Below are 22,614 nucleotides of genomic sequence, written 5' to 3' on the forward strand. Positions count from 1 at the left end.
TTATTTGCAAGCAGAGAGGGAGATAGAGATTGGGCATGCCAGGGCCTCCAGCCACTGTGAAGGAACTCAAGATGCATGTGCTGCCTTGTGCATCTGGCTTACATGGGTCCTAGGGAATTGAACCTAGGTCCTTTGCCTTTGCAGGCAAACACTTGAACATTTTAACATTTAACACATTAAGCCATCTCTCCAGCCCTTGTTTTATTTTATTTTATTTTATTTTTGGTTTTCCAATATAGGTTTTCACTCTAGCTCAGGCTGTCCTGGAATTAGTCTCAGGGTGGCCTCGAACTCATGGTGTTCCTTCTACCTCTGCCTCACAAGCACTGGGATTAAAGGCATGCGTCACCACATCTGGCATTTAAATGCTTTCTAAAAAATATTTTTTTTTATTTGTGAGAAAGAGTGAGAGAGAACGGGTGCTCCAGGGCCTCTAGCTACTGCAAACGAACTCTAGATGCATGTGCCACCATAGGCACCTGGCTTACATGGTTCTGGGGAATTGAACATGGGTCATTAGGCTTCTCAGGCTAGTATCTTAACCACTATGCCATTTCTCCAGCTCTCAAATGCATTTTTAAATTTTATTTATTTATTTACTTATTAGAGAGAGAAAAAAATGGGTGCACCAAGATCTCTAACCATTACAAATGAACTCCAGGTGCATGCACTACCTTGTGCATCTGGCTTACCTGGGTCCTAGGGAATTGAAACTGGGCCCTTTGACTTTGCAGGCAAGTGCCCTAATTGCTAAACCATCTCTTCAGGCCTCTTAAATGGTTTTGTAAAGAGTTTGCATTTTTAAAATTTATTTATGTTGTAAGAAGAGATAGAGAATGGGTGCACCTGAGCTTCTAGCCACTGCAAACAAACTCCAAATACACATGTTACTTTGTGCATCTGTCTTTATTTGGGCATTGCAGAACTAAATCCAGGTTGGTAGGCTTTGCAGACAAGCACCTTAACTGCTTAGCCATCTATCCAGCCCCTTATATGGTTTTAAAAATAAGTATGGATAATAAATGTAACAAAATTTGCCATTAACTTATATGTAGACATTCTGTGTTGTCAAATATATTCACATTATTATGCAGAGATTGCTAGTACTTCTTTATCTTGCTAAATGGAAACTTAACAGCTATCCATTTACCCTTCCCCTAACCTCTAAAGACCAGGAAATGGAGATAGCGTTTAGATTTTTTTTTTTTTAATGAACGAGATAAGTTCTCTTAGGAGAACTTTGTGACTTGACTTTCTTATATTTTTGTTGGTGTTTTACTATTTACTAGAAAAAGCATATCCACTCAGAGTCATCTGTATCCATTTTACTTGTTTATTTTTAAGAATAGCAGTCCATAACCTTTGCTCATTTTTCTATCGGTTTGATGGTTTCTTATTGTTAAGGGTTCTTACACAATATGGGTATCATTGTTTTATATCACATGTATGTTTCATATGTTTTCATTCAATTATCCTTTGTCTTTATGAACTTTAATGGGTATTTTGTTGAAAAAAATCTTTGTGTTTATATATGTGTGCATCAAATTTTAAGTTTATAAGTGCTATATTTTTCACAAAGTATTATAATTTGCAGTACTATTGTTTAGGTCAAAAATATTTTTATTTATTTATTTATTTACTTGCAAGCAGAAAGAGAGAAGAGAGAAGAGAAGAGAGAGACAGACAGAGAATGGGCATGCCAGGGCCTGTAGCCACTGTAAACAAACTACAGATGCATGCGCCCCTTCTGCATCTGGCTTAGGTGGGTCCTGGGGAATCGAACCTGGGTCCTTTGGCTTCACAGGCAAATGCCTTATGTTTAGGTTATTTTTAACTATTTTATTTTATTTTATTTTTTTGAGGTTCGGTCTTACTCTGGCCCAGGCTGACCTGGAATTACCTATATAGTCTCAGGGTGGCCTTGAACTCATGGCAATCTTCCTGCCTCTACCTCTCAAGTGCTGGGATTAAAGGTGTGTGCCACCATGCCCAGCTTCTAGGTTATGTTTTTACTTATAGAGATTCTTTTAGTTACATATTTAGTTTAGATATGGAAAATAAGGAGCAACATATTTCTTGATTAAGCTAACTATGTCATTTATTATTGTGTTATTAATTATAATTTATAATTTTTGGAAATAAGTAACATGTGAGGTGCTATAATTATTACCTTTCTTGAAAGGTTTCGACCAAATACCAGAGAACTGTGGTGTTACAATGCTGTGGTTGCTGATGCTAGACTTCCCTCTGCAGCAGACATGCAGTCCAGATGTAGTATTCTGAGTCCTGAACTTGCCCTACCAACAGGATCTAGGGCTCTTACAACCCGATCTCATGCAGCCTTGCACATTCTAGGTAGGTTGCTATTTAATACACAGCTAATTTGCCTTAATGTATGCTGTGTTAAAGTGAGTTTTTTGTAGAATATTTAAATTTGTCTGTCATTCTGTCATGTTTGTTAAACATGATAGCATGTACATGCAAAACAGATTTTTTAAAAATATATTTTATTTACTTATGAGAGAGAAAATGGGCATTCCAGGGCTTCCAGCCACAGGAAATGAATTCCAGATGCATGCACCCTCTTGTGCATCTGGCTTCCATGGGTCCTAGAGAGTTGAACGGGGATCCCTTGGCTTTGCAGGCAAAGGCCTTAACCTCTAAGCCATCTCTCCAGCCCTATTTTTAAATATATTTTATTTAAAACAAATTTAATTACCTAAGAAACTTATCCTCCATGAAATGATATATGAGACCCCCCTCTGTCCACACCATGAAAGAGCAATTGATCTATGCCTAAATATAAAGGGCTCCTGAATATAACTTGATTAATAGGAAGCTATGTAACATTCGTGTTCAGCTTGCTTACATAAATTTTTAGAGATATGGATTGAATAATTTAAATCTGTAGCTATAATGTTTAATTTCTTTGCATTATTTTAAATAAATTTTATAAAAAGGTTTTCTGTTTTTTCTTTTCTAATAAAGTTTTCTGCAGTACAACTTCATTCCCATTTGAGATATAGTGCTTTTAAGTACACATATATACATACATTTGCTGGAGTTTTCATACCAACCCACATAGCTACATATTGTAATCCTTTTAAAATCAATTCTTACAATACTCATTAATTCAACTGTAAAATCATATTCCTGAGCATAATTAGTTGGTCATGTAATTCCATGATTCTTTTTTCCTCAATATCACTGGTAATCATTGTAATAGTCATCCAGAGCTAACATTAAAGTTATTTCAGACCAGTATATCTACCTCAGAAAACACTGTTAGAATCAAACTAATTCAGAAAATTCCATAAAAGGAAGTTTAGTGTTTTGGAGATTTAGTTTGTGAAAAATGCTATCATATAGCATGTGGCTAAATATGACTATCAGTGCTAGGGAGAATTTTGACTGTTTGTCCATGAAATATTTAAAGTTTAGAATACATTTATTGTACACATTCAGAATTTACTTACTCATTTTAATTTATCCTGTGTAGTAGTTAATATCAACAGTAATATAGGAAATCTTAATTCCAAAGATTTGAATTTTACTTTTTTTGCTGTTTTAGGTTGTCTTGATACCTTGGCTGCTATGCAAGACTTAAAAATGGGCATTGCTTGTACAGAGGAGGAAACGCAAGCAGTAATGAAAGTTTATTCCAAGGAGGATTATAGTGTAGTGAACAGATTTGAAAGTATGTATGTTTGGACTTAGGAAATACTGCTTTTTAACTGAAATATATGCATATTTCAAAACACATTACTCTTCATATCTTCCAGGTCATGGAGGTGGCTGGGGTTATTCTGCCCATTCAGTTGAGGCCATACGTTTCAGTGCTGACACAGATATTTTACTTGGGGGTCTTGGTCTGTTTGGAGGAAGAGGAGAATATACTGCTAAAATCAAGGTAAAGTTCATTCACACTGGTGCTCTCTTGTGTTCGAAGATGTTTGTTTTGATTTAGTTTATTATATTAGCATTACTTCCTTTTTTCTTTTGCATTTTATCCATTTGTGGTTGCTAATGCCTCCTTTAGAGCTAGAGGAACATTGCTAAAATTTTTCTTTTACAAAATTATGAAATCAGAGACTCATTAGAAAAAATTACAGGGCATGGTGGCACATGCCTTTAATCCCAACACTCTGGAGGCAGAGGTGAGGTCAAGGCCAGCCTGAGACTACTTAGGGAATTCCAGATCAGCCTGGACTAGAGCAAGACCCTACTCAAAAGACCCCCCCCAAAAAAAGTCAGTATAGGAGTGGAGAGATGGCTTAGCAGTTAAGCGTTTGCCTGTGTAGCCTAAAGACCCCAGTTCATTCCCCAGGACCCACATAAGCCAGATGCACAAGGTGGCAATATTCCTCTAGCTCTAAAGGAGCTCTCATCACTTCCTACATGCCTTACTTCCTCATCACTTCTGGACCTCACTCTCTGGTGAGACGGTCCAAACCTGGAAATCCTGATCACTGCATCAAACTTACATTTTACAACCCTCTTTTCTTTCTGTTTGCATTGTTTACTTCTGTATTTCCAGTCCTACAACTATTACAAATAAACAGTATGTGTTCAAAAATATTTGATGAATACCAACAGAGAAGCCAAATAGGGGTCAAATCATTAAGAAGCTGTGCATAACGCTACACAAAAAAAAGGCAAACAGTGAAGAATTTCATGCTAAAGTCTTCTGATTAGATTCTCATTTTTAAGAGTACTAAGAGGACTGAGCATGTAACTCAGTGTAATAATACTTGCTTAGTGTGTGTGAGACCCTGAATTCAGTCAAGATTACCACCACAAAGAAAAAAAAGAAAAAGATCCCTAAGGGCCACTAAATAAAAGGAAAATACCCTGAATTTTTTGGATCTTGTATTAAAAGGAGAGAAGGGAGCTACAACTCTGTAGTTGTTACTGAAACACTCCAATAAAAACTAGGAAATAGAGTTGAACTGACAATCTTTGGTGCCAAAAATAGAGTAGATATAGTAACAGCAGAGAAATATCGACAAACTGTTATCATAAGTTTTCTTTTGGGATGAGGAATTAAACGAATCTGCCATCTTTCAGAGCAAGGAAAAATTGCATTATTTTGAAACAAAAAAGATCCAGCATTCAGTGACTATTAAGAATTAGATCTGAGCAGGGCATGGTGGTGCACGCCTTTAACCCCTGCACTTGGGAGGCAGAGGTAGGAGGATTGCCATGAGTTCAAGGCCACCCTAAGATGACAGATCTAATTCCATGTCAGCCTGGACCAGAGTGAGACCCTACCTCGAAAAGCCAAAAAAAAAAAAAAAAAAAAAAAAAGAATTAGACCTGGGGTTAGAGAAATGGCTTAGCATTCATGGCACTTGCCTGCGAAGCCTAAGGACCCATGTTTGATATCTCTCTGGATCCCATGTAAACCATACACACAAAGGTACACAAGTACAAGGTCACACTAGATGGCATACACATCTGGAGTTCAGTTTCAGTGGCTGAGGTCCTGGCATGCCAGTTCTAACTCACTTTCTCTCTCTCTCTCAAAAAAAAAAAAAAAAAAAAAAAAGGATTTAGATCTGGCCTGGAGACAGATTTCCAAGCCACAGCTTATAATTGAACATTTTAGACTTCCAGTATAGTGCTCACTCAGTAAAGTTAAATGCATAGTGATATTTTATCTGTTTTTAAAATATTTTTTATATTTTTATTTATTTATTTGAGGGGAGAGAGAGAGAAAGAGGCAGATAGAGAGTGGCTTTGCCAGGGCCTGTAGCTACCACATAAAATCCAGACACATTCACCACCTTGGGCATCTGTGTACTAGAGAATTGAACCTGGATCCTTAAGCTTCGCAAGCAAGATCCTTAACTGCTAAACTGTCTCTCTAGCCCTTTTATCTGTTTTTGTTGTACTTCACCTGCTATAATTCTGTGGGAAAAAATATATTTTTACATTATGTTAATTAGTCTACTTTAAAAAAGGACATCCTTCCTAATTCATTCTTCCTTACCTGGACTGTGCCTTCCTTTTATTTTTTAATTATTATTATTATTATTATTATTATTATTATTATTATTATTTGTTTTTTTGAGGTAGGGTTTCACTCTACTCCAGGCTGACCTGTAGTTCACTATGTAGTCTCAGGGTGGCCTTGAACTCACTGTGATCCTCCTACCTCTGCCTCCTGAGTGCTGGGACTAAAGGTGTGTGCCACCACGCCCGGCCATCTCTGCCTTCCTTGTTCTGTATTTTATATTTCATGTTCTTCATCATTCCTTTTTTCATGCTCTATTTACTTTGAACTATCTTGTTTTTTTATTTTATTTTTTTTATTTTTGGAGAGCTTTTTTTGACTTCTCTCTTTCTCCATAGCTAATATTTTTGAAGCCTTTTTTGGTTAGGTATTTTTCTTAAATGTTATATATGCCATTTCATTTAGTTTTCATGGTAACTGTGAGTTAGCCACCATCAGTATCCATCTTGTTTTACAGATGAGGAAATAAGATGCCAGGTTCTTACTGCTATTAAGTATAGCACAAGAAATTTTGATAAAATCTTTTCTTTGAGTTTTATAATCTCCTTTGTGTATTTGCAATTCCTGCTTTATTACATCAAGTACAAGATTTCTAGTTTAAAAAAATTCTAGTTTGGAGCTGTATATATAACATTTAATATGATAGATAAGTTAGGAAAGCCAAAATTAATACAGCCATCAACCATTATATATTCTCTGTGTTGAATGTATGTTTATATATTTCACTTAATTATTCACATTTTTAAAGAATAGATATTCTCAATACTTCGGTGTTGAACAGTGCATGAATTAGAAACACGTAATTCAAGACGTGCACAACTGAATGATTGAAGAAAATGATTTTCCTTTTTCTCTAGCTGTTTGAATTGGGTCCTGATGGAGGAGATCATGAAACTGATGGAGACCTTCTTGCAGAGACTGATGTCTTGGCTTATGACTGTGCTGCGAGGTAAATGTTTTGCTCTTTGCATACTGAAAATCAAAGTCATTGTAAATGAATAAATAGAAGTCAACAAGGGTGCTGCCCACCGTACAGCATAGGCACTGAGCAGTACATGTGCTTTGGGGTCTACCAAGATGCTGTGCTTAACAACATGTTAGGGAGGCAGTACTGGTTTTTTTAAAAATACTTTTGTGCATGTGCACATGTGTGGCTGCACCAGGGCCACTTGCCACTACAAACAAGCTTTACAAGGTATGCACCACTTTTTACATCTAGTTGTACGTGGGCATGTGGGATTGAAGTCCAGCCGGCAGGCTTTGTAAGTTAAGAGCTTTTAACCACTGAGTCATCTCTCAGCCCCAGTTATTCTAGCTTTGCTGAAGGCTCTTGGGACTTACTATGATCAGTGCATTGGTGAAAGTTCATTGGTAAAAAAAATGAAAATTTTATGAGACCTTCTGCCTCAATACTGCTATGACAAATTAGTGTTTTGTACCAGAGAATGATGGGAAACATAAACCACACTTCTAATAATAATAATAATACACTCTACTTCCTGACAGTAATTATGTTGAGAAAAATCTAATAGGCTGCGTAAACGACATTTGGTGGTTAAAAAAAAAGTATATTTTCTGAAATAAAGTTGATAGTTAAGCACTGATTTTGCTTTTACCAGAAACATGTTTTTGGGAACCTAAGAGTAAATATAACAAAAATCTTTACTATTTCATTACTTTAAGCATTAACCTATGTCATGAGATTTTTTTTCTTAGTAACTTTCAATGTCATATACAAGATAACCAAGCCTTAATATACCATTGCTATTTATAGCTTTTGAGCAGAGGATTTTTGAGTCAGAAATACAAAGTATGATTTCATGTGTAGATTTTCTTCATTAACCTACAACTTGCCCTAGACATTTAAAGGTAGCATTGTGTCCTTTTTTTTTTTTTTTTTTTTGACATTCACCCTCCTCTATCATTAACAGAGTCAACAGAGGTTGACTTTGGGTGTCAAAAGCATTCCATCTTATTTTTTGAGACAGGGCCTCCCCCTGGACCTGGAGCTCATTCATTGGGCTAGATTAGTTAGCCAGCTAATCCTTGAGATCCTTCCTGTCTCTTCCTCCCAGTGCTAGAATTACATGCATGCACTGCCTTTGCTCAGCTTTTACATAGATACTGAAGAGCCAAGCTAAGGTCTTCATGCTTTATGTGACAAGCACTTTAGTGACAGAGCTATCTCTTTAGCCAGAGTACTCCTGTTTTCATAAAAATGTCTTTATTCAATTAGTAAACATTTTTTTTTTTAGTAGTTACTGTGTGATAGAACCAGCTCTAAACAATTTTTATGAACCAGTTTAATTCACAGAACAATTCAGTGAACTAGATGTTATTTTCACCCATTTTCCAAGGGAGGGAAAGGATTTACAAATGGTTGTAGAAACTCACCTAAACTCTCCAAACTACCAGCAGGTCACAAAGGCAGGACTTCACTTCATGACACTTGTCTCTAGAACTGTTTTCCTAAGGTGCTACCTCTCAAAACACATTGAATACCAATAACTCCACTGAGGAGAGCCCTCAGTGAAAATAGTGGGTTGAGGGGATATGAGTATGACTTTTTAATAACATATAATTATTTGACAGGTAGGGGGTAGAGAGAGAGAATTGGATTCACCAGGGCATTTGGACACTGCAGACAAACTCTATACACATACACTACTTTGTGCATCTAGCCTACATGGGTACTGGAGAATCAAACCTGGGTCCTTAGGCTTTGCAGGCAAGCACCATAACCAGTGAGCCATCTTTCTAGCCCTCAATATAACCTTTAAAAAAAATGAGTTTAGTTTAAAATTTGGTTGTATTTTAATTGTGTTCTTTTTGTGTAATTATTATATCACTTTATTCATGCAATCTTTTTTTCTATAATTTCTTCATATATTTTAAAAGAAAAAAAAAGGTAAAGGAAGGTTATTAACTATGGTCTTTCTCACACTTAAACTGTGTCATTTTGCATGAGTTACTTCAGCAGTGACCCAGCATACTCCATAGGTAATCTAATCCAGCTCCTTCTCACTGGTAGGTATAATCTTTGAAGGAAGGAAAATACATAAATAGATTAATAAAATGGCATATGTAACAATTTCATGGAAATAAATGATGCTTTGAACTTCTACAACACATTGTAATAAAAGTATTGACTTAATACAAGGAAACACTTTAGCTGAGTAAAAACTTTAAAACTTCAAATTTTCATTTTATGAAGAATTTTAGGGCTGGAGAGATGGCTTAGCGGGTAAGCACTTGCCTGTGAAGCCTAAGGACCCCGGTTCGAGGCTCGATTCCCCAGGACCCACGTTAGCCAGATGCATAAGGGGGCACATGCATCTGGAGTTCGTTTGCAGTGGTTGGAAGCCCTGGTGCGCCCATTCTCTCTCTTTCTCTCTCTCTCTCTCTCTTTCTCACTCTTTCTCTGTCTGTCACTCTCAAATAAATAAATAATAAACAAAAAATTTAAAAAAAAGAATTTTAATGTTTTTGTTATAGTGAATATAAGTGTATTTTTCTACATGTATAAATATATTTACAATGATAACTATAATAAATGTATGTGACAGGCAAAGGAAAAGGCATTATCTTTGACTCACTGATTTCTCTCAGGGAAAAGTATGCAATGATGTTTGATGAACCAGTTCTCCTTCAAGCCGGGTGGTGGTATGTAGCATGGGCTCGAGTGTCAGGACCCAGCAGTGACTGTGGCTCTCATGGACAAGCTTCCATTACCACTGATGATGGGTAAGCAGCATGCTTTTCTTATGGAACTGTTACTTTTGTTCTGAATGAAAACTCAGTAGACTTTAATATAATTCCTAAAAGTTAAATTTCTGTAACCTTATGTGCCATATAATCAAATCTGCCAAGCTAAGATTTAGACAGCAGGGAGAAGAGACTATTGTTCTTGTCAGATGACGTTAGAATGTATTTCTGTGTATAATTTAGAAGATTTATTGCAAATTAGAAATTACATAGAGGAATGGGACAAGGATAGTGAGAAATTTTGAACCACAAAAAGTTCCTTATCTATCTATACACAATTAAGTTTAATAGTGCATATGCAAACAGGTTATAAATTGAAAAGTTTCTGGATACAATATGGTATTAATAAAATGTAGAGAAAAATTTACCATTTAAAATGTGTCATATACACATGTATGCACAGAGAGAAAATCTGTGTTGTTTTCCACTTATAAACATTTTCAAATGCATTATCTCGTTTGATGGCCCCAGTAACTTTTGAAGCAACTATTAGCCCCATGTCTCTTCTCAGGGGAATAGAGAAACAAAGTAGTGAGATGATTTGTTTATAATCATATTGTTATCACATGCATAAACTACATATGGTCCTGGAGTCTGTTGTTGCCCAGCCTAATTTAAACATTTTTATTCTCATTCATATGCTTAAAAGGACTATCATTTGTAAGGCAGAATAAGTTTATTTTTGTTACTATTGAGCACAAACAATTGAAATGTTTACAAGTTACATAATAGTATGTTTCAAATTAATTCACCTTATATCAGCTGATCAAGAGACTCATTTATGAGGTGAATTCTGTATTGCTGATTATTCAAGAAAAATGAAATCAGCCAGGCATGGTGGTACATACCTTTAATCTCAGCACTCAGGAGGGAGGCAGAGGTAGGATCACCGTTAGTTGGAGGTCACCCTGAGACTACATAGTGAATTCCAGGTCAACCTAGACTAGAGTGAAACTCTATCTCAAAAGAAAAATAAGAAAAGAAAAATTAAATCGATCATTGCATGTATCTGAACTGCATTCACCCTGGGCTGTGTGGCTCCCAAATAGCATTCAGCAAACTTGAAATACAGCATTTTAAAGCTAAAGAGTCTTCTATGCCTAGTCAAGTAGGTTTTTAGACTTTGCAAGTATAAATTTCTGTTAAAAGTTTGATTACTGTGGTGAAAGCTGAGCTGAAGTATTGAACAGGAGCAAGAGAGCTCCTCGCCTAGAAATTACCCAACGTGTTCAATTCTTCAGTGTCACTCATTATCCATTCAGAGTTAAGGCCAAGAAATTATAGTTAGGCTTTTGTGGCATTTTCCTTAAAATATGAATAATTTTCATTACTATGAGTTTTGAAAACAATTGTTAAATTCCTTATTCTTTTCATGAATCTTAGAGCTTGCCATTATTTATATCATGTTATTGTTTTCTCTTTTTAGAGTTGTTTTCCAGTTTAAGAGTTCAAAGAAATCAAATAATGGTACAGATGTTAATGCTGGTCAGATACCTCAACTGTTATACAGGTATTAAACATTTATAATCAGTTAATATAATTTATTCTTTTACTATACTGAGTATATTCATTATAAAATAGGTAGCATAATAGAGAAATTAAACATTAAGCAAATTATTCTAGTAGAAATAGAGGTAATTACACAAGCATTTATATAAGATAGCATTTAATATATTTTATTTCTATTTTTGCTTGTGTATAATGTGCTGTGCCTATGGTATGGTATGGTGTAGTGTATGCATATGTATGTGCCCTAGCAGACTCCCCATGGATTTGCCTGTGGGGTTGGGGTGCTTGCCTGTGGAGTTTGTTGTAGAATGTCAGGTGATCCTCTCCTTTACTCTCCCACCCTTTCTTACTTGAGCTAGAGTCTCCTACTGATAACCCCTGCGTGCTATTTTTCATAAGCCCCTTGTTTCTGCTCTTCTTTGTGGGACTGGGATTGTAGGCCCATGTATGCCCAGCTGTTTATATGGAATCTAGAGATTCAAAGTCAGTCAGTTTCATGCTACCTCAGGTTCTCTTTCTTGAACAGGAAGTACACCTAACTGCTGAGCCATCTCCATAGCCCTATGTCTACTTTTTTTTACATTACAGAAATGTATTAAGAACAAATATTTCTTGTCATGAAATGCTTCTTTATAATACCAAAATTTCTTCAGTTTTACTAAAATTCAGCTAGAATATAGCTAAATGTTTTTAATTTTAAGCAGATTAGAACTATTTTTAACTTTATAGTATATATACATACATATATATATATATGTATATATATATAATTTGGAATATGTTTTGTTGACATGTTTTATACATCTATATAATGTATTTTGATCATAATTTCCATTACCCTCCCCATCTATTTTCTCCTCAACCAATACTTCTTCCCAGTTAGTCCCCCTTCTACTTTGGGGTGTGTGTGTGTGTGTGTGTGTGTGTGTAGGTGGGTATAACCCTCTGATTTAATAAATTATTGTTGTTTATGGTACTGGCAGTTGAACCCCAGCCCTCATACATACTAGGCATTATACAACCACTCAACGATATCCCTAACTTTTTAAAATATATTTTTATTTATTTATTGAGAGAGAGAATGGGCACACTAGGGCCTCTAGCCACTACAAACAAACTCCAGGTGCAAGTGCCACCATGTGCATCTGGCTTAACATGGGTTCCAGGGAATAGAACCTGGGTCCTTAAGTTGCATAGGCAAGTACCTTAACCACTAAGCAATCTCCCCATCCCCATCCCCAACTTTTAATATACTTTTAAACATTTTCTACATTACACTTAATTTTGCACTTTCATAATGACTCAAATTATATATATTATGACAATAGTAATAATTTAATCACCTATATTTAACACATTGATTTTCTAAACAGTTTCAGGATGGTATAATCAAACAAAATTTGTCTTAAAGAAATTAAATTAAAATGGGAAATGTGAGAATACAAGATGTAGAACTTATCAATTTATTAGCATGTGTGTGTGTGGTGCTGGAATCAAACCTAGGACCTCAGACACACTACATGTGCACTCTACCATTAAGCTATAGTTCCAGCTCTGTAGTCTCATATTGCTAATTCACCTTATGAGGTAGAATAAATTTGAAAATCCCTTACCATTAATAAATTTATATCTTAAATTGAAAGATCAACTTGTTCATACTGTATTAATTACATTATTAACATTAAGAATTTTTTTTTAATTTAATTTATTAGTTTTCTTTTCAGTAAATACAGGCAGTTTGGTACCATTATTTAGGCTCATCTGTGATCTACCCCCTCCCATTGGACCCTCCTTGTTATTGAAAATGGGTCGTGCATTGTAGAGTTAGCCCCCAGTTATTAGTATGATAAATGTCTCTGCAAATCATGACCCAACATGTGAGTCTGACATTCTTTCCGCCCCCTCTTCCGCAAGATTTCCCTGAGCCATGTTGGGTTCATTTTTGGTCTGCTTCAGTGCTGAGGTGTTGGGGGCCTCTGAGGCTCTGGTTCTCTGATTTGGTAGGAGTTGATTTTTCTCTGCATTGATCTCCTTCCCCTTTGTGCTGGTATCCAGTTCACAGGAAAACATCACCCTTGCTTATTTCGCCAGTTGTCCTTAGTTTCAGTTGGGCCCCTTCTGAGGTATGTTGGGGCAGCTCTCTTCTTAGGATCTGCATCTATCTGGAAAAGAGAAGCAAATTCTCCAACGGAGAGTAAGTTAGCACCCAGAAAATTGAGATAACACTTACTTTTTTGATAGACAGTTTGATAGGTGTAGGCCCTCTTATACCCCGTGATTGATGGTAGCTTGATATTGGAGAGTGGGCTTGTGTTTGGGTATGGTTCTGACTTGTTTCCCAGCTCCAGCTAAGGGTCTAGTACCACTGAGGGGATCAGTTAGCCAAATCAAGAGCAATTGATTCCTCACCATGGCTGTGTACCACTATTGCACTTGTGTGGGTATCACATCTGGTTAATTGTTGCTACTTAGGTTAAACAATGTGTTGCTTGGACAGATCTTGGTCACTTCCCCCAGTCGCCTATGTAGCGCCTTCTGGCACTAGACACGCTGACTGTCTGGGGACTGACTCTCTCCTGGCTTCCAGCCATGTCATTCCATTTTACTTGTCAGCTGCGTATGGAGTCTTCAGCAATAGGGTCTTACCACTGGCCTTTGGTGGGTCATCAATTACTCTGACAGAAGTCTGTCATTGTTTTGGGAAACCTTGTAGGTTTCTCTGATCAAAAGCTCATTGTGGATTGTAGGCCCAAGCTGGAAGTGGGGGTTGCAGGTCAGTGTCCACTAAGAAATTGAGGAAAAAGATAACTAATATACAAAAGTTTGAGAGGGGAGAGGGGGAGAGGGAGGGAAAGAAGATGTAGGAGATTTAGGTCAGTCTTGATCCTACCCTCTCCAGTGTCTTGTGGTTCAGGTGTTTCCTGTAAGGGACTAGTGAAGGTTCAGTCATTTGGTCTGTCTTTTAGGAAGTAGAATTTTATGGTACCATTGCCGTTTGGGTCCGGATTACTGTTTTAAGAATTTTAATCAGTTCACAGTAATTCAGACATGTATGGAAGCATGCCAATGTATTTGTTTACTTACTTCTAGATTACAATATTAGAATAAAGAATTCAAATTAATAAAACCTCATTAAAAACTACATTTTGGGGCTGAAGAGATGGCTTAGCAGTTAAGTGCTTGCCTGTAAAGCCTAAGGACCCAGGATTTGAGGCTCAATTTCCCAGAACCCACGTTACCCAGATGCCCTGGCACACCCATTCTCTCTCTCTTTCTGCCTCTCTCTCTTTCTGTCTGTCGCTCTCAAATAAATAAAACTAAAAAAATCATTTTGGGACTGGAGGGATGGCTTAGTGGTTAAGACATTTGCCTGCAAAGGCAAAGGACCCTGTTTCAATTCTCCAGGACCCACATAAGCCAGATGCACAAGGTGGCACATGTGTCTGGAGTTCGTTTGTAGTGGCTGGAGGCCCTTGTGCGCCCATATTCTCCCTCCCTCTCTCTCTCTCTTTCTCTGTCTGACTCTCAATTTAATTAAAAAAAAAAAAACAAACTACATTTTTGGAGCCAGATAGCTCCATTGTTTAGGTGCTTGCCTACAAACCCTAATGACCTGGGTTCGATTCCCCAGTACCAATGTAAGGCCAGATACACAGTATTGCATGCATCTGCAGTTCCTTTGCAGTGGCTGCAGGCCCTGGTGCCCCCATTCTTTCTCTGTCTCTCTCTCTCTCTCCCTGCTTGCAAATAAATAAATAAAAATATTTTAAAAAACAAATAAAAATTAAAATATATTGTTCTATAAAGTAGAACTCAAAAAGTAGATAAAAGTAGTTATCTTTCATATTTTTCTTTCAACTGACCACTAAAATAACTTGAATGTGCAAATTTTATTTTACCCTTGAAGGGATTTTTGGTTTTAATGTTATCCATTATATCCATTGTTTCTAATAAGTAGCTCTTTGAACATAACAAAGTCCATTGAACTTCTTCTAAATCTTGGCTAAGTAACTGTAGTCCTAGAGAACATAGCTTTGTTAGGTTCTTTTGTGGAGATTATAATGTTCCCCAGTAAGAGGAGACAGCCTCTATCAAACGTTCTTTAAAAATGAGGCTTAAAAAAAGTACACACAATAATATTTTGTTAATGTTAGAAAATGTCTCAAGGAATCCTGTATTGGCATTTTTTTCTGGCAAAATATTCAATTAAAATTGTCTTTGCTATTGTAAAATGTGTATTTTTAAAAGAACCTCTGCCTTAGTGTTGGAACTAACATACATTGCATCTGTAGACTTCCCACCAGTGATGGCAGTGCTTCCAAAGGCAAGCAGCAGACCAGTGAGCCCGTGCATATTTTAAAGAGGTCTTTTGCAAGAACTGTCTCTGTGGTAAGCCATCTTGATGTTCTTTTCCTTTTAGTGCTAGGTTTCACTGGTCACATTCATGGTCACTGGTCACATCTCATCACAACTCCTTAAACTCAGATTTGTTTTTGTTTTTGTATTTTTATCCTAGCCAGAGATAGTATGTGTGTTACATACTAGGAAAGTGACAGTGGGAAACTTCCCATGATTTCACATGTATAGCAGAGTTGGCCTTAGACTTCAGATGAAATAGCTGGTGCTTTTCTTTTAAATTTTTTTTTGTTTTTATTTTTATTTATTTGAGAGCAATAGACAGAGAGAGAAAGAGGCAGACAGAGAATGGGTGCATCAGGGCCTCCAGCCACTGCAAACGAACTCCAGATGCATGCACCACCTTGTGCATCTAGCTTACATGGATCCTGAGGAATTGAGCATCGAACCAGGGTCCTTAGGCTCCACAGGCAAGTGCTTAACCACTACACCATCTCTAGCTGGTGCTTTTTTTTTAATAGGCCACATCCACTGGTAAAAGATGAACTTGGTATCTTATGATTCAGAAAAGATATTTGACTATTTCAGTAATCTGTTGTATTTATGTACAAATTAAAGTAAGTTATTTAATAATCATTTTTTTAGTTCAATTCAAAAATTCTAAATTTTGATATTATTATCAGTAGCTGACTGGGATTTGGTGAGGATAAAGGAAGCAAAATATACCACTTGAAAATTCTGTAATATGTAACATCTGTTCAACATAAGCATGAGAAACCTCCAGACCCACTAGATCTGAAAAAAAGTGTATCTCTAAGCCCATAGTTAGGAAATTTAAAAATCTAAATAGTGGGCTGGAGAGATGGCTTAGCGGTTAAGCGCTTGCCTGTGAAGCCTAAGGACCCCGGTTCGAGGCTCAGTTCCCCAGGTCCCACGTTAGCCAGATGCACAAGGGGGCGCATGCGTCTGTAGTTCGTTTGCAGAGGCTAGAAGCCCTGGCGTGCCCATTCTCTCTCTCCCTCTATCTGTCTTTCTCTCTGTGTCTGTCGCTCTCAAATAAATAAATAAGTAAAAATTAAAAAAAATCTAAATAGCAATTTTTAAATTATCTTTAAGTGCATTTATTTTGTCTTCTATTAATTTATCAAAATTTGGCTCTACTTTTTATTATAATTTTAATATGTAGACATAATTTAATTGCTTTACCACATCTATTTTTCTTTTCAAATAAACATTTAATTATGAGTAGTTAGTATTTTTCATTGGTTATATGATAACCTAGATAGGCTGCTTGAAAAGCAACAAATACTGTTTTTATAAATTTCTACCTACTTTATCTTTTGGTCAAAATTCAACGATAATTTTTTTTTTAATTTTTATTTATTTATTTATTTGAGAGTGACAGACACAGAGAGGACAGATAGAGGGAGAGAGAGAATGGGCGCGCCAGGGCTTCCAGCCTCTGCAAACGAACTCCAGACGCGTGCGCCCCCTTGTGCATCTGGCTAACGTGGGACCTGGGGAACTGAGCCTCGAACCGGGGTCCTTAGGCTTCACAAGCAAGCGTTTAACCGCTAAGCCATCTCTCCAGCCCTCAACGATAATTTTTAAAACTATTTTCATTTAATATTTTATTAATTTTAGAGAGTAAGAAAGGTTAAGTTAGAGAGAGATAGTATGGGCACACTGCAGATTCCTGCAGACACATACATTACTTTTTGCATTTGGCTTCATATAGGTACTGTGGATTCAAACCCAGGCAGTCAGGCTTTGCATAAAAGCACATTTAACCATTAAGCCTTGCCCCAGTCCTCAAAGATTCTTTTAGTGGTAAGGCACAAAATGAAGTATGAGTATTATTGCATTTACCAAAACTCAGTCCAAAATTCTAGTAGTTTGATGTTGCATGCCATCATTTTCCTGTTGAATTCAAGCTGTGGTAGCACTGGAACTAATTGTCTATTTTCCTCTTTGGGGTTAGGAGTGTTTTGAGTCATTGCTGAGCATTCTTCACTGGAGTTGGACTACCTTAGTCTTAGGAGTTGAAGAACTTCGAGGACTAAAAGGATTCCAGTTCACAGCAACACTTCTAGACTTAGAGAGACTGCGCTTTGTGGGGACCTGTTGTCTGAGGTTATTGCGTGTCTATACGTGTGAGATTTACCCAGTATCAGGTATGGTAATTTTTAAAATGATTTTGAGAATAAAACGGTTGCAACATTGATATGGTTTATATAAAAATAGCCATAGGTTCAATTAAGATGCTAGGATACCTTTGCTGCTAAAATGGGATGGATTCTAGGATGTCTTTAAGGTATGACTAAAATGCGATTCTAGGATTTATTTAAGGTACTGCTAGAATGAGATTCTAGGATGTTTTTAAGGTACCCACATAAGCCAGATGCACAAAGTGGTACATATGTCTAGAGTTCGTTTGTGGTGGCTAGAGGCCCTGGCATGCCCATTCTCTCTCTGTCTGCCCCTCCCTCTCTCCTCTCAAATAAATAAATAATTTTGAAGTATATTTAACCTTTAAGTTGTTTCACATGTAGGTTATCAGCATTTGAGTCTATATGGTAAATGACTGTTTTACCTTGTTTTCACATCTTTAGTGCTTAATGAACTATTTTCTTTTTTTCAAAGCTACAGGAAAAGCAGTTGTTGAAGAAACCAGCAAACTCGCAGAGTGTATTGGCAAAACCAGAACTTTACTAAGAAAAATTTTATCAGAAGGAGTTGACCACTGCATGGTGAAGTTGGATAATGACCCTCAAGGATACCTTAGCCAGCCCTTGAGCCTCCTAGAGGCTGTCCTTCAGGAGTGTCATAACACATTCACAGCCTGCTTCCACTCTTTCTACCCAACTCCTGCCTTGCAGTGGGCTTGCCTCTGTGATCTGCTGAATTGTTTGGATCAGGTAATGGAAGTTTATAACACATTGCTAGAAAATCTAATATACTGCTTAATATACTTCAAGAAAATTGAACTTGCTACTCTCTCTAACTTTTTGAAAGGTAAGTTGGGAAGTTAGTCTGGTATTCATATTATGTAATTGAAAATTTGCTTTGTTCTGTTTATCCTCTTTTTATTATAAAATTGGTAGTTTTTTTTTTTTAAGGTAACTGCTTATTTTTTCTTTCAGTTTATATGTGAGATGAGAGAGTGTTACAGTTATCTTTCTGTGGCTCAGACAAAAACCCAAACAAAAGCAGTATGTGGAGGAAAAAGTTTATTTATTTCAGGCTTATTTCTCAAGGAAAAGTTTCATCATGACTGGACTTTAAAAGCATGGCTTGGGCTATAATACCCCAAGGTCTACCTCAAGAGAGACACCTCCTCCAGGAAAGTTTCACCTCCCAAATTGCCACCAGCAGGAGATTGAGTATGAGGCTGTGGAGGACATTTCTTATCAGACCAGTTCAGAGAGATGGAGTGCAAAACATGGAGCGTGTGAGAACAAGGACAGCACCAGATGGCCCTGGTTGTCCATTTCTACAGGAACAGGAAAGAGGAGTAAGGGAAAGAATCTGATACCATCGTTTATGAGTTGCCAGACAGCTGGAGCAAATATTTAGCTGAAATATATGGAAGAAAGAGACAAGTTCACATTAATGCTTGGAGACTTCTGTCACTCCTCTTTGAATAAGTAATGAAAGAATTACACAAAAAAGATCCAGAATAGAAACAATTTGAGCAAAGATCTAACTGACAGGAATAAACTAGAATGTGTGATGACAGATTGCATATTCTTTTCAAATATACAGGGAATTAAAAAAATAAAAACCTTAAAGAATTTAAGTTTAGGTTATAAGAAAAAAAAAATAAGACAACAATAAGATACATTGAGAAAAGCACCATGTAATCAGAAAATAAATGATACTTTTAAGTAACCAGTGGTTCAGTGAAAAAATAATAAATAAATTTTAAAATATTTCTACTTGGGCTGGAGACATGGCTTAGTGGCTAAGTCACTTGCCTGTGAAGCCTAAGGATCCAGGTTCAATTCCCCAAAACCCACATAAGCCAGATGCACAAAGTGGTACATATGTCTAGAGTTCGTTTGTGGTGGCTAGAGGCCCTGGCATGCCCATTCTCTCTCTGTCTGCCCCTCCCTCTCTCCTCTCAAATAAATAAATAAGTTCATAAATAAATAAACTAGTTTTAAGAATAAAATATTTCTACTTTAGAGATAAAAATTCTAGTATCAGTTTGTAAGATGTAGCTAAAATGTTATGCAATGTCCTTACATGTTTATATTTGCAAAAGAGAAGAAACATTTATACATACTGTTTATAGTTCCACCTGATAAACCAGAAGGAAAAGCAAGTCAAATGAAAGAAAATAATTTATACCAGAAAACAGTGAGCTAGACAACAAAGAAAACTAAAGCTAGACATGGGTTCTTTGAAAAAGAAATTAGTAAGCTCAAGAATGAGTAAGCAACTCCATGTTAAATAAGAAAGAGCATAATAATGATGGAGCAGAACCCCTGACATTGATGCCGCAGGCGAGCACTTGGGGCACAAACATAGGCATACTCCACACATATATCACCACCCACACACACCACCCTACCATATTTACCACAAGTAAAAAAAGATACCTAAGAAAAATCTGGAGCAAACTTTCTAATTAATAGTGAAATATTGAGTGTTCCTTGATTTGGAAGCAAAGTAATTGTTTTCTCTATTTGTATTTAATATTGTAATGGAAATTGTAGACCCAAGACTCTCCCCTGGCATCACTTTACCCTCTACCCCTACCACGCCCTAATTCATAATCATCAGGGCACCCTAGACAATAAGTTGATTTGCTAGAGCAAGAACATTGTCAGGACTACTGGGTAAACAAGTGACCACAGCAGTCTCCCCTTGCTACTCAAAAGCAGTCATTGTTGCAATGATTCCATATATGTGTGGACTTGCTTTCACACTTGACTTGTAACCAGTGTTCGTAGAACACATGATTGTGATGAATTAGGATTCCCTACATTGATATTTATTGTTTTGTTTCAAAATTATATAACTGTGCTATTGAGATTTTGGGATAAATTGTGTAATATGCTAACAATGTAATTGACAAAAATATCTTTGGTACTTATTGGAAGTAGCTTTTGGTAGATTCTAATGGAGACCTTTTTGCCATCTCACATTGAAAAATAGTATTAGAGGGGCTGGAGAGATAGCTCAGCAGTTAAGTTGCTTTCCTTTGTAAAGCCAGTTGCATAAAGTGGCACATGCATCTGTTTGCAGGGGCTACAGACACTGGTGTGCCCATTTTCTCTCTCTCAAATAAATAAATATTTTTTTATTAAAAAAAGATAAATAGCTAGGTGTGGTCATGCACACCTTTAATCCCAGCACTCGGGAAGCAGAGATAGGGGATTGCCATGAGTTCGAGGCCACCCTGAGACTCCATAGTATATTCCAGGTTTGCCTCAAAAAACAAAAAAAAAAAAAAAAAAAGAGAACTTGTGACTATTAAAATCTAGAAACCTAAAGTTATATTTGCTATAGGAATGGAAATAGGTTTTTCTTGTCTGCAGTTTTGTCCTCCATCTACTGTACAGTAACTCATATAATGGTTTTTTAAAGTATTGATGTGATGTTACAACAAAATAATTTAAATGATTGATAGGTACTTTTGATATGAGTTAGAAAGCTTTCTGTGGATCACACAACTTTGATTATATTGATGCTTATTTCTTTGGGGGACGTTTTCTAAAAGGATATCCAGGAGGCAAACTTTAAGACTTCAAGCAGCCGACTCCTTGCAGCTGTCATGTCAGCCCTGTGTCATACTTCTGTTAAGCTGACCTCAATTTTCCCAATTGCATATGATGGAGAGGTGTTACTGCGATCAATCGTCAAACAAGTCAGCACAGAGAATGATTCAACACTAGCGCATCGTTTTCCACTATTAGTCGGACATATGGAAAAGCTCAGCCAGGTGGGTCTCTTCTGAATTTTTCAATGGAACAGTAAATCTATAGGTGAAAGAATAATTAGGTTGGTCCCTGTTCTTCTGTATTGGCAATTTAATAAATATCTCTTTTATAATAAAGACCAAATTTAAGTTGTTGTTTTTACTTATAATGCAGCAACATAATGTTTTATTTTGAAAAATCACCTATACAGTGAATACCTTTTTTATATTTTATTTTTCCCTGTCATTTGAAAGTAAGTTGTTTGCTGATACCATAAGTAGTATTTTATGTTCTGGAGTAATATTTTAAGTTTCTAACATGAAACCAAGAAAAAATGAAAAACTTTTAAATCATCTATAAAGAACACTATAACCCAGGAAACATTATTTGGTAACTACTACTGGTTTATTGGAAAGTTCTATAGAGGGAAAATAATTGAAAGATACCCAGGAAGGAAATATTGACTATCCATGATGCTGGCAAATCTGTGAAATAAAGTGAAAGGGAGATCAGTCTCTGGCCCTGAGATTGCTCTTCCCACATGCTTGGGACTTTCCCTCATTTTTTCCTTTATAAATGTATTTTTACTTCCAAACCAAAGTGGGAATTGGAGAGATGGCTCAGTGATTAAGGTGCTTACCTGCAAAGCCTAACAACCTGGATCAATTGCCATATATCTATATAAAGCCAGATGCACAGTAGCACGTGTATCTGGAGTTGTTTGCAGCCATGGCACATCCATTCTCTCTATATCTCTGACTCTCTTCTCTCTCTCGCTCTCTCTTGCTTTCAAATAAATAAGTAAAAAATTTTTAAGTGAAGTAGAAAATAGAGTAGTTTTTATCCTAATTTTTATGCAGTAACAATTTTATGTTAATAAAAATTATGAAGAAATATTTAATATGTAGAAATAAGATATGCTTGTATAGCAGAGTTTGCAGTTAATATAATACCTTTTATGAGTCATAGTAGAAATTTAAAAAAATAAATATAAGAACCAACATGCTATATCAGCCCTACTGCCAACTAAGTGAATGAAAG

At 36.4% G+C, this 22,614-nt stretch overlaps 1 protein-coding gene across 2 annotated transcripts in view; it reads left to right on the forward strand.

Annotated features, from left to right (window-relative positions):
• Window positions 1–22,614, forward strand: part of Mycbp2 (MYC binding protein 2) — a 263,847-nt gene that overhangs the window by 119,672 nt on the left and 121,561 nt on the right. For both annotated transcript variants that reach the window (XM_045144931.1, XM_004651034.2), the window contains exons 24-33: window positions 2,183–2,355; window positions 3,572–3,697; window positions 3,783–3,910; window positions 6,874–6,965; window positions 9,626–9,760; window positions 11,208–11,291; window positions 15,583–15,679; window positions 17,628–17,820; window positions 18,290–18,564; window positions 21,375–21,596. In XM_045144931.1, the coding sequence (XP_045000866.1) occupies window positions 2,183–2,355; window positions 3,572–3,697; window positions 3,783–3,910; window positions 6,874–6,965; window positions 9,626–9,760; window positions 11,208–11,291; window positions 15,583–15,679; window positions 17,628–17,820; window positions 18,290–18,564; window positions 21,375–21,596 (1,525 nt within the window). The remainder of the gene's footprint in view (window positions 1–2,182; window positions 2,356–3,571; window positions 3,698–3,782; window positions 3,911–6,873; window positions 6,966–9,625; window positions 9,761–11,207; window positions 11,292–15,582; window positions 15,680–17,627; window positions 17,821–18,289; window positions 18,565–21,374; window positions 21,597–22,614) is intronic.

The sequence above is a fragment of the Jaculus jaculus genome, chromosome 3 (assembly GCF_020740685.1).
Source record: "Jaculus jaculus isolate mJacJac1 chromosome 3, mJacJac1.mat.Y.cur, whole genome shotgun sequence".
Taxonomy (NCBI): domain Eukaryota; kingdom Metazoa; phylum Chordata; class Mammalia; order Rodentia; family Dipodidae; genus Jaculus; species Jaculus jaculus.